The sequence below is a fragment of the Sprattus sprattus genome (assembly GCF_963457725.1).
Source record: "Sprattus sprattus genome assembly, chromosome: 1".
Taxonomy (NCBI): Eukaryota; Metazoa; Chordata; class Actinopteri; order Clupeiformes; family Clupeidae; genus Sprattus; species Sprattus sprattus.
Window position 1 is genome coordinate 41,629,092 of NC_137920.1, and position 12,692 is coordinate 41,641,783.

The 12,692-nt window shown below is 39.9% G+C and overlaps 1 protein-coding gene across 1 annotated transcript; it reads right to left on the reverse strand.

The window, feature by feature from the left end:
• Positions 1–9,574: 9,574 nt before the first annotated feature.
• On the reverse strand, positions 9,575–12,442 carry mb (myoglobin). Its single transcript, XM_080849747.1, has 4 exons — positions 12,367–12,442; positions 11,052–11,134; positions 10,638–10,857; positions 9,575–10,370 (listed from the first exon to the last, which is right to left on the reverse strand). Exons 2-4 carry the CDS (start codon positions 11,132–11,134, stop codon positions 10,230–10,232), a joined length of 444 nt encoding a protein of 147 aa, XP_080705873.1. The 5' UTR covers positions 12,367–12,442; the 3' UTR covers positions 9,575–10,229.
• Between the last annotated feature and the right edge of the window lie 250 nt (positions 12,443–12,692).

Genomic DNA, 12,692 nt, shown 5'->3' on the forward strand with positions numbered 1-12,692 from the left:
ACAACAACAACTTTTGCACGTGCTTGAGATCATGCCCACAGACATATACATGCATCATATATAATGTATATGATATGATAAACGCTGCTAGACGCTCAGTTCTTGTGCTCCCTCTCATTCACGTTGAAATACTGAAAGCGAAACTGAAACTTTGAAACTGGAACGCAACTGTTTGGGACAGAACGCTAATTCAGTGAACAAATATTTTCATATTACTTTCCACCAGTTGTTAGTCATGTAATCCATTCATATCGATGTGAATCAATCAATACTAATACAACTTTAACTGTGGTGTGTTTTTGTTTCATTTTACAACGTATTTACTGTATAATCAACGGTAGCAGATGTAAACATTCCGCATTTGATTTGAACTGACGCGGCCAAGATCTAGATTGGTCACTGCCATGTGCTTTGAGATAGAGCAGTTAACCCCCCATGGAGACCCCATGGAGAGAATTTGATGGGATCGGAGTGCTGCCATCATGTGCCCGCACTGTCCGTTTACAGAGGTGAGCTCATGAGTGTCACTTTGCAGCAATGCCCGGGGAAACTAAAGGTCATATGATAAGAACAGTTCCACGCACTACTTTCTCACTACTTTCTCTAACGGTAGCACTAGGCTTCAAATCAAGAATTCATCAGGTTATTATGCATATTAAATTTCATAAAGATTCTAAATAATAATAATAAAATGTTTTGGATGTTGTAAACGGGAGATAAGCGGGATAACGGCCTCCGAGCTGTGCAGTTCTACAAAGTTAATGGGGCTGCGCGTTGTGGAGTTCTTTGCCCCGCAGCGTCCATTCATTTAGTAGAACTGCACAGCTCGTCGGCCGTTATCCCTTACGTGCTGCTACTAGTTCATAAATCACTAAATGGTTTACGTCTATGATATGTCTAAAGAATATAACCAAACTAAACACTGTGAAGCAAAATGTAGCTGTTATGCTGTATGCAACTGGAACAAACCTATGGGGCGCCGTTTGTAAAATGTTGCACGTTCTAAAATCCTGCTCAGTTTTGGCACATTTAGCATTATAACATGGGGAAAAAAGCACTACAATATTCATATGTCACTTTTTCAAACATTTAGAGAGAAATTCATGCAATAACATTTCCAAGGATAATTTTTGGCAGTAACACAAAGTTGTTAAGTAAAATTAATCTTTCATCTAAATGTTACTATTAAATGTAAATGTTATATGTAAATGTTAAATATAGACGTAAATGTTTAATGTTATATATAAATGTAAATCTAAATGTTAAATGTATATGTAAATGTTAAATGTCAGACTTGAAGACCGAACCGGCTTTCATAGTTTTCACGTCATGTCAGATAGCTTGCGGGCAAGAAATACACTGCACACCTGTCTACCACTGCGATTTATAAAGGAACTGACTCATAAAGGATTATAAAGGAATCTTTCATTCAAGATTATTTAATATCTCCGCTTTAAAATGGTCTGACTAAGGTAGTAAAATGCCAGACAGTTGTTGCTCGGTTGGCTGTTCAAATCAGCGAGGAGACGAGCCCGGATTGTGTTTTGATCGCATTAAAAACCGCTCACCTGCCAGCTGATTCTGGGTCAACTTTTCTTAGACAAGCAGTAAAGTAGCCTTTTCTTTGGAGCTTGCAATAAAAGCAGTAACCCTGTTTTGGTCGCCTCATTTATCAGAATAACTATCTAAAAGTAGCCTGGATACCAGCCCAAACCCCGCCCACAAAATGTTTGGTCTGGGAAGTTCGGTCTGGCTTTGTGCAGTTGGGGAGAGAGTATCAGAAGTCAGGATTCTGTCGTACCATCAAATTGTCAGGGCGGGCTTTATACGGTGACGGACAGATGACCAACTAACGCTTGAGTTGATTAGATAGATAGATTAGAAATCGTACCAAGATGGCGGCGTCTCAGGAGCTTAGTGGGACATATTTTATGTGATTTAAGCTATCTACACGACTTTTCTATGTCTACATTGGTTAGTTGCGTATGTGCAACACAAATGTTGACGAGGACTGTAGGTATTAACTGAAGCGCTCTAGACCATTATTGATAGGTTATTGCTAACGCTTAGACAAAAAATCCATTGAAACACATAGTAGCTAGCTAGCCTTGCTGCTAATAAGTACGTGAGCAGGCATATCTCACAGATATTGACAGCGCATTCATTTTGAAAGAGGAACAGAGAAACGCGATCAAGGCATTTGTCGATCGAAAATATGTTTTTGCCGTCCTTCCTACGGTATCCGGTAAAAGTCTTAATGTATCAGATGGTCATACTATGTTGCTCTGATTGGTTGTAGGTATCCAATTGAGCGAAGAGGCATTTTTTTTCCTGGGTTGTTGAAACACGCCCCATAATCACAGCCCAATGGGTCAGTATCAGACTCATATTCTGGCTAGAATTATGAGTATGACATCGTCAGGCTAACTTAAAAGGGGAATAGATCAAGAAATAAAGTCAAAAAACAAAGCATCAACACGATTACAATTTCATTATCAGGCTTCTGCTGTGAGGTTGCGACAAGTAGCCTACCTAAGCTAGTAGGCTAGGCTTCTGTATTTCGTCATTCAACTGGTAATACTACAATGGCAGTAGAAAATATATGGGAACATAATTTCAGTTGGCACACTCGCCAGACCAGGTGGTTGTACTTGTGTTAAAGCCCCATTATGCAACAATTATACTTCAGGATTAGGGTTAGGATAAGCAGTTTAACCTTAAAATAACAGCTTAAAAAAAATTGGGGCACTACAATGACTTTTAATATGGAGAATTGCCTCCATGCCATTGGCATAGCAGGGTCCATAGGCATATAACTGCGTTCTGTAGTTTTGCCTGCCGCAGCCCGCCGCTCTGACTTGTTTACTTTCTGCCGATCTAGTAAGTAGCTTATTTGCCGTCTTGCTTGGTCTTGTGTTGCACTTGCTTGATGTTTGACTGTGTAAGGACAGTCGTTGAGTAACTAGTTTGTTATAATGTCAAAGTCAGCACATTTCAAGAGATTTCGTTAGTTTTAACTGCTAGCATACCTTTAGCGAATAGCTATTGATCCGTTGTGCTGCTTTAACCAGGAAATTGTGTCAAATGATAGCGTTGGGTAGGATAAAGGCTGCCCGCTAACAGCATGTAGCTCGCTAGCTGGTAGCCAACTATTCAATGGCAATCATCTTTGCTCTGATAATGGAAATGTTTTTTTTTTTTTTTCACCTTCCGGACGACATTGTAATGAACCCACCCCCTTCTGAAAATTAAATTACTATCTGTGCTTTTGTAGGCTTTCAGTTTTTGAGGTGTGTAGGGGGACAGATTTTCTATTTAATGTAAATATCTCCAAACTGGAGCTCAGGCAGGGACTTCGACAACGCTATTGAAATGAAAATATCAGCGGGTGCTGTAAAGGGATCACAAGTTCCCAAAATTAATTTTTCTAGATATCTCTGTCTGGCTATTGTGAAATGATCTGTGTTTGATGGCGATCGTAATTGAGTAGGCTGCGCTGCTCGAAGATGTCCACTGGGTCGACATCTTCGCTGTTCAGCTGTTCTCTTTGCCCGCAAGGTACTCCCGTGACTGAATTACCGTAAATATTGTAATGTTCTGTCGTCAAATCTGACATGCAGAATGAACATTACATTTACATTTACCATATACATTTACATTTAACATATACACACATTTAACATATACATTTAGCACTTGATATTTGTATTTACATTTAACATTTACATTTAACACTTATATTTAACATTTATATATAACATTAAACATTTATATTTAACATTTACGTTTACATTTAACATTTACATTTATATATAACATTTAAAGTAAACAGGTCAAACATTTACATTACATTTATTTTACTGCCAAAAATTATCCTTGGAAAAGTTATTGAATTTACATTAATTTCTCTCTAAATGTTTGAAAAAGTGACCTTTTAATATTGTCGTGCTGTGGCGAGGTCTAAACTAAAACAAAAAACATTTAGAAATGAATTATTGCAGATTATGGTGGGACTTTTGAAACTGCAATACCAAGAAAGGTCAGAACTAGAACTCCACCTCACTATGGTACTTACACATATTTACGATATCTTTTGATAGGCTATCAAGTTTTGCTGCTAAGCTTTGTCCTTAGAAGATTTCAAGATGACCTACAAACACAAGGTGACATGTTATAAGGGTATGTGAAATTCAGTCAGTGGAAGAAGATTTGATTTGCAACCATTTAATTGAGGATATGAAAAAGGACAGTGATTCACTTTGAAAAAGGACAGTGAAAAAGGACAGTGATTCACTTTTTAAAACGTTAAAGTGCAACAGTGAACTGTAGACTGTAGTTTTATATTGCAACATTTCCATAATTACTTTGTTCAAAAGAAATAATCGTAAAGAAGAATATACATCTTTTAATCTAGGATAAGTGCTGAGGCATTGGCTATATTCATGTTCCTGCCTGGCAAGTGTTGCGTTTTTATTACGTTGTCATCTTCATCAAAAAAACGAACGAGGACAGTGTCCATGTTCTTGTTGGTGGCTTCGTCGACATTTAAGGAAAACATGCCGTTTTTGAGCTTTCCCGAAAACGTCTTTTAAACTCTGGTGTCATGCCGTGTGTTAAAATAGCTGGCATGCTGATTGGATATTGACAGTTAAGTCAAAGCAATTTTGTCTTCAGCAATTTTTTTGGAATAAATTCACCAGGGGTTGGTCAAGCCTGGTAGACAGATTTTTTCAGGGCACATACAAGGTCAGTTATTGATGCCGGTAGATCAGCTGTGGTTGTTGCTCACGGTAAAAGCGTTGTGTGTTGGAAAGCACGAACAGCTGCTCTATGAGCGGAGTCTAACTCATGACGTGGAAGCACTTTTTTGAGCACAAAGTGCAGAATCAAGCACCTGCTTCTCTATACTTCTTACACCAGCTACCAAAAGGCTTACTGTCATTCCCTAGCTTTTCTATCCATGCCCAGCGCCATTTATTTTTCAATCCTTTATCAACTAGGAGGGCATCTTCCCAAGGATTCTTGAACTTACTCTCCTTCGGAGTGAAGGTATCTCTTCTTTGACATCCACGTAGCATAGGCAGAGCGATATAGAAAAGTCGGTGGTGAAAGCACATTTTCCCAAGACCTGCCCAATCTACTTCTGATTTGCTAATATGGTTATTCTGCACGCCGGACATCCCGCACAGTGCACTGCCGGGGTACTTTTATCCCTGCGTACTCTCCATTCCTACTGCACCAATTCTAAAGTCAAACTGAGTGATGCCTCGGGCTCATGGACGGATTTAAGAAACCACGGGCCCCTTGGCCTGGACCTGTTTAAGGCCCCCCCGCCCCCCTTTGTGAAAAAACACATTGTGCGCTCGCAAAACACGCACGCACACACAAACACCATAAGGCGTGTATATATATCTTAACAACAATTTCTTAGATTTAGGGGCGAATAACATACTTTGGCTATTGTATTGAGAAAGTAAACAGGTCAAAGTTTACTCCATAACATCCATCTTCGGTGAACTGCCCTGCTATTGTTTCTGACATTAAATGTGACAGGGCAACAGCCGAGTGATTCTTTTCCTAATTGAAACTGATTAAGACCTACCTGAGCAACATGAGGCAGGAGAGGCTGAGTGGGCTGGCTATCCTGTCCATTGAAAGAGCATATCATGCATCACCACTTTTATGTTTGAAAGGCGTTGTTCGGTGCCTTTGGCTGTGCTCAGTCAGCTTGTAGGTCTTGACGTTCAGATTCTGCGCCTAAACTAGCTATCGTATCGTCTCGTCACATGATCCAATAGAGACTTGACATTGGCGTACAAGATACATATTACCCAGCAATCATCATTGCATATCAGTATATGACAAAAATAACAAATTAAATAAGAAATGATTCATTTATTTGAATCGGCTTTTTAATAGGTTCTATAGGGGCGACAGTGGTACAGGAGGTAGAGAAGTCGGTAATCAGAAGGTTGCTAGTTCGATTCCCTGTGAAGGTGTCCTTGAGCAAGACACTGAACCCCTAATTGCTCCTGATGTGCAGTGTGCCATCAGTGTAAAATAGTATACAGTACATCCTTGTAAGGCGCTTTGGATAAAAATGTCTGCTAAATGACTAAATGTAATGTAAATGTATAGAGAATATACCATAAGCATATAATTGTGTTATAGATAGCTACTGAGGATTTCCCCTTAAAAATTATGAAAACCAAGACAGAGACAAATTTGCCATTTTGAGGGAATATATAGCATAAGGGGTCTTGGATAATCCAAAAAAAGTATTATCCTTCATCACTGTCGCATTCATTTTGTGACATTTTGACATCCATATGTTTGAAAAATTTGAGAAAGCAAGGTCTGCTTTTCCTACGGAACCTTCCCTCATGGGCCCCTGGGCCTGGGCCTGTTCGTTTATCCATCCCTGCTCGGGCTCATGGCGGGCCTATTTTTAGGCTCTATTCTTGACCCAAACTCTAATCACAGACTCTATTCAGGCTCTTGCTCTATGGTTCCCTCTCCGTGGTTCTAAAAGATAAACACAGTCAGAGCTACTCCCAAATATGTTTTCATCCTCCTTGGCGTGCGTTGTAGGCCTACCTTATTTAAATATTTGTAACTTTTATTGTTTTTCTCTCTAAAACACTTTATTTTACAGGTCAGTTTGAATTGGAGTGTGATGTTAGTTGACTATAAAGCACTGCTGCTTGTTTATAATTCACTAAATGGGGCAAGACCAAAATACCTATGTTTCAGCAATATGCACCTGCTAGACCCCTCAGATCACTGGGGAGAAATATGTTGGAAATACGTACTGTCACAACTAAACTTGGAAAAGCAGCTTTTAGCTGCTCCTCTATTGAACTGATTACTGATTACATCAACGCTGCTCCAAGTGCATTAAAACAGTTAGAGGAATCTATAAAAATTAAAGATTCAAATTGAAAGAGAGAGCACAAAGCCATACAAGAACAAAAGAAAAGCAACAGTTGGGTTTTGAGTCTAGACCTGCAGCTAGTCAAGTCTAGCACCTTGTCTATGTCCTTTTACCTGTGCATTTGTAAAGCACTTTGAATGACCAATGTGTATGAATGTGTTAAAAAAATGAATGTGCCTTGCCTCAGAGGAGTAGTAGTGATTCCTAATCTCATAGCATGTACTGTGCAAGGCAAATTAACCGTTTACTGGGGCTACATAAACTATGTATTTAGTCATCAGGTACAAATTAACGTTGACGTTTGAGTGGGTGCACAGCTCTGTGCACAGCCTCCCCAGCTAAGGGTCATGCAGGGCAGAATCATGACAGCAATCAGGTCTCAAGGTGGCATTGGTCACTTGACCTTTTATACTCACTTTCCCCTGTTTCATCCTGGCTTGTGGTTTCTGCACGTCATTGGCATGTTGAGACAGAGAGTGGGACTAATGTGTGGGGGGTAGAGGGTAGACAAACGTGAGACAGAAGCATATGGAGAAATGGAAAACAGTCATTCAGAAATCTTTGGGAGATGTGAGGACATCGGGACTGGTCTGGTAGCATGAAGAGAGGGATGAAGAGGGTGTCATAGGGTCTGCTTACACGTCTCATAGATGGGCTATTATTAGGCATGGGCAGTCGGTGCTTGTATGGCCAAATATTACTTGAAACAGAAATTTGAAAGATGCAAAACCTTTATCATCACTAAAGATCTGGCAAAAACATCCTCTATATATAGAGATACATAAATATGTTCATTGTGTTCTACGTGATCTAATTTTGTAAAGTAGTGTAACCAATAGCTAAAATGGGGACAGAGGTAGCTGGAGGAGAGCCACAGCAGCAGAGTGCTGTGTGGAGTCACGTCCACGCCGATAAGGAATTAGTCTGGGATGTCCAAAAGAAGCGCGGAAACTGGCCAACAAATACCTTCGCTGAAAAGTGAATGACCTCGTTGTGCATGTGAATCGGAATCTTATACTCTGGATAGAGAACTCTTTCATTAATGAAGTAATGGGCTTGGCATAAGAGAGATAATTTTAAACTGATATATGGTTGACATTAAAAGGATAGTTTGCATTTTATGCCCAGATCAATTCCACCTTCTGTCCACTTCCTACAGCTAATGACATTGTTAGCATCTGATTCGCAGTCAAAATGTGTGTAGCTGGTTTTGTATTGGGACCATGAAAGAGCAACTTTCTCGAGGGTGAGACTAACAGTAGATGCTAATATGATTTCTCGATTCATAAGGCAATGGATATGACACGGGTGTGGGAGGACTGACCAATAGTTGAACTTGCTGGAGAGAGCAGCAGTAGCAGCCAAGTGAGGTCAGAGTTGGTGATAGACAAGAATAGCCATCTGCTTCACAAATGAGAGAGAGAATGTGAAAGCGGAACAGTCGGCTACAGATAAAACTATCTTGAAAGGGCAATCAGGGCAAATGGGTCTCCTCAGCCTCTCAGTTCCCCCTGTGGTAATCACACCTCAGAGCGGATCCGATCTAACACGTACCCCAGAGAGGGCTAGCCACACTCACGAACGGTTTGTGACTATGCAGTTATTATTCACATAATTTATCTTATGTTTTTGTAGACAATAATTTTTAGAATCTTACATGTAGTTGGCTGTGCCAAGTTGATATTTTGGTGGCAGCTTGAAGTGCCAAACTAGAGAAATCAAACGTAATCATGGGGAGGGCCGCGTGTGTGCAATGGGCAGAAGGGGCTGCTTAATAATAAAAATGATCATATTTTGACATTTTTAAAATACTGCCTACACCGCGCTCGTTCACAGATGTACGGAGGTCTGTGTGGGTATGGAATTCGCTACTATCTGAGTGCGTAAAATATGTCAAATGATTTGCTCGCCTTCTCCTTCTAGCAGCTATTAAAGTAAAAAGCTCAATAGCTAAATCATTGATATTGATAACACTGCGGAGAGGATATACATTATAGCCTACACAAAACTCTTCCTCCAAATTAGACGAAGGACTCAAGTGATTTGAAAAGGTCGCTGATGCGCATTTGGTTTGTGCGAATCAGCGTGAATGTGCATAGCTAATGCGAACGAGCTGTATGGAAACCCACCTAGAGAGAGCGACAGGCAGATGTTTTAAGTACGGGAGAGTTGCACATTTTATAGGCTGACCTTGGCTACCGCTGGCAACATTTTTCAAGCCTTAGTTGAAGTAATTGATGGTAATTATATAATATTTCATGGTTGATGTTTTTTGTGCATTGCCTTACGTGTGTAGGCTTCTTGTTTTTGGTATGTTGGTACATTGTTATGTTGGTTATAGGCTACAGTTCCACAAAATAAATGCAAATTTCATTTTTTTCATAATTCATAATTGAATTACCAATCCCTCTCTAAAATTGATAAAAATAATAGTAATACTAATAATTGTGTGTTTATATATATAAATCTTTGGTGGGCGGCGGCCCTGATCATGGGTTAGCAATGATGAGGCATACGACTACCACTCTGCGGCCAGGGTAGACTGGAAGGCTAGGATCAGAGCCAGTTTAGGAGTTAATCAGGAACAAGGAAGGAGAGGCCTGTGCTCTTAAATACAGAGACAATTGAAGCAGGTTATTGAATACATTAAGAATATTTTTAATACCACCAATACACTGTAAGTGTGTTAAACATTAAATTAGAAAATAGAAAACAGAAATTCTATTTTGTACATTTGGCAAATTTGGCAAATAGTTGTAATATGCATAATGAAACACTCACACATTCCAGTTGCATTTGAAATTGTTGCAATTATAGTTGCAGTTTGTTTTCCACAAATAATATATATATATTTTAAACCCAATATTTCCTTCATTGCCTGAAATAACCTTAGAAGGTTAGAAAGAGAAGTTTGAAATGATAACAGAAAACAGAAAACAGATGGCTATTCTTGTTCATGGTTGTTATTAAATGTTTATTTGGAAAAAGTCATCAAAACTAATTTAGTCACATATTCCTACTCCAGCATCACATAGCAAAGAGTAGTGTCAGATATGATGGGCAGAATATATTTGAAGTTAAATGTGATGGATAAACGTCATACCAGCTGTTCTGGTTGAATGATTTCTCTCTCCAAATCTCGTAGACATGAGTTGTTAGTACTGTTTGTAATGATAATCCCCAGCTGCATTTCAAATATCACATAAATGTTGATAATGTATTATGTATTATATGTATCAACCCCAAATAGTACACTGCTGCCAGTTGGGTACTGGGGTGGTCTGGCTTCAGGAGTTCATCCAGCGAAGCCCAACTCTTTGTAGTAGCCGTCAATGTCATTGATGACAACTCCCATGACTTTTCTCAAGGCATCCTGGCCAGCGGCGTCCAACCCAGCCTTTTCAGCCATCACTTTCACGATCACCTCAGTGATCAGCTAAAAGCATGAAAACAGGAGAGAGGAGTTAGAGGACACAAACACACAAACACACACACACACACACACACACACACACACACACACACACACACACACACACACACACACACACACACACACAAACACACACACACTCACACACACACACACACACACACACACACACACACACACACACACACACACACACACACACACACACACACACACACACACACACAGTCACAGTAATGACAAACATATTTTGTAAAGTTGCTCTCTGACCTCGAAGTTCTTCAGCCCAATTTTGTGTTTCTGAGCATGAGTGGTTGCCAAGGGTTTGAGGATGTCGGCGTGGCCACCTTTGGCCTTCAGCAGCTCGCCCAACTTCTTCAGCACGGTGGCGCCGTGGGCAGCGACAGCTGCGTTGCCCGCCAGATCACCCGCAGCAATGCCAGCAAATTTAGGAAAAAGCTTCAGCGTATCAGGATGTTCCTTGAATAACCTGGAGATAAGGAGAGACAATGTGACATGGTGACACTGACGGGGTGGGGTGTCGGTTACAGTATATAGATTGCCTCAGAGATATTACAACTAAGCCATGGTCCCCTAGAACAATTCACATTTAAACTCAGAAAACTTTCTCAATTCAGGATATGATGATTAGGTTGAGGTTGAGAGACATGATTGTTTGTTTACCGTGACAGCACCACTCCTCCGTGCGTGTTGTAGTCCGCCTCCACTGGGCCCCAACAGCTCAGAACCAGGTCAAAGTCAGCCATCTTTTACCATGGATAGAAAATATTGTTGTGTGAGGCCATTTGTTTTCATTTCTGTGTCAGTGTTTTACCTTTAATTTTCCTAACTTATCTGGGACCTGTGAATATTCACTCTGCAAGGTGACCCCTGGCAGATCAGTTCACAAACAAAAGGTGTTAACAATAGAGGATTTGATCGGATATAATTTGAAATCACTTCAGATGGTGACATTTCATAGAAACAAAGTTTGCTCAAATTAATACCCATACAAGTTAAACTGAAACACTTTGAGGCGTTGATTTATATCATTCTGATTTGGAAAGCATGATGTTTTTCGGATTACATTTCTGTCAGGTAGATCCTTGGAGAATTGAGTAGCACAAAAGACGCCTTGAAGAAAAACAAACCCAATAGGGAAGGTCACAGAGGCTGCGTTTCAGTAACAGTAGCTCTGTTGTGATTCTCCTGGCACTTCCAGGGAGAAAGGTCTTCAGGGAAAAGATGGATACCCACCAAACCCCCACACAGATTCATGTTAACAGAGAGGAGGAGAGACAGTGCTGTAAGTGGTGAGGTCAAGAGATTAGAGGGAGAGAGAGGGGCTCAGAGAGAGGGCATCTGAGGACACACAGGGCCAGTGCATTTCTCTTTGGCACTTACTTACTGTTGCAATTATAAGGGGAATTAAATTGATGACTAAAATATTTTTTTTTATATATATATATATGAATTTACTGAGTTTTTCAGCCCTATTTCAGAGTTCAGCTAATTACTTGGTTGTAGTTTAAAAACTTTTGAAAAATTAAATAAATTATAACATACTGTGTTATGCAGCCTATAACCAAAAGCAAATTTCAGTATTTAGACAAACAAACCAACAAGTATTCAACAAAAACATCTTTCTGAAGGTCATATTTGAAAACTCTTCAGACACTTTCTCAAAATGTACGCCATTAAGAACTGTAACTGACTGTTAACTGTTAGTAGGAGTAATTCTCATATTAACAGACATTTGTTTGCATTATCACTGTCGGCCCATGAATAAAAAGCTAAAAGACTGATTTTCCTTCTCAATTTGGCATTTCGCTGGTGGCTATTGCTATGGTTGCTATAGTTATTGTTATATGGCCTGTATGTTGTATTTTAACACTTAAAAAGACATGTGAATACACATTTCCCCCACACCATAATCACTAAACGTATTGTAAACTACTGATTTGATTTCAAAGACTAAGGCTCCCTTATAATTCCATACCTGGAAGAAATTACGCCGATGTCCTTGATAGAACGCGTGTCTCTTCAAAGTCCTGAATGACAATTTACTGTCTCCCTCCAAAAGCTCACCTTTTATACCAGTCATCTATCACCATTCTTCAGATCCAGCCAATACACACTCTCTCTCTCTCTCACTCTCTCTGTCCCTCTCTCTCTCTCTCCCTCTCTCTCTCTCTCTAGCTCTCTCTCTCTCTCTCTCTAGGTCTCTTGTCTATGTCCTCTGTGTCCTTTCTGAAACAGTAACTCCCCCTCTACCTTTTCCCCTCTCCACCAACATTACTTTGAGGCGCTTTGTTAACATTTGTG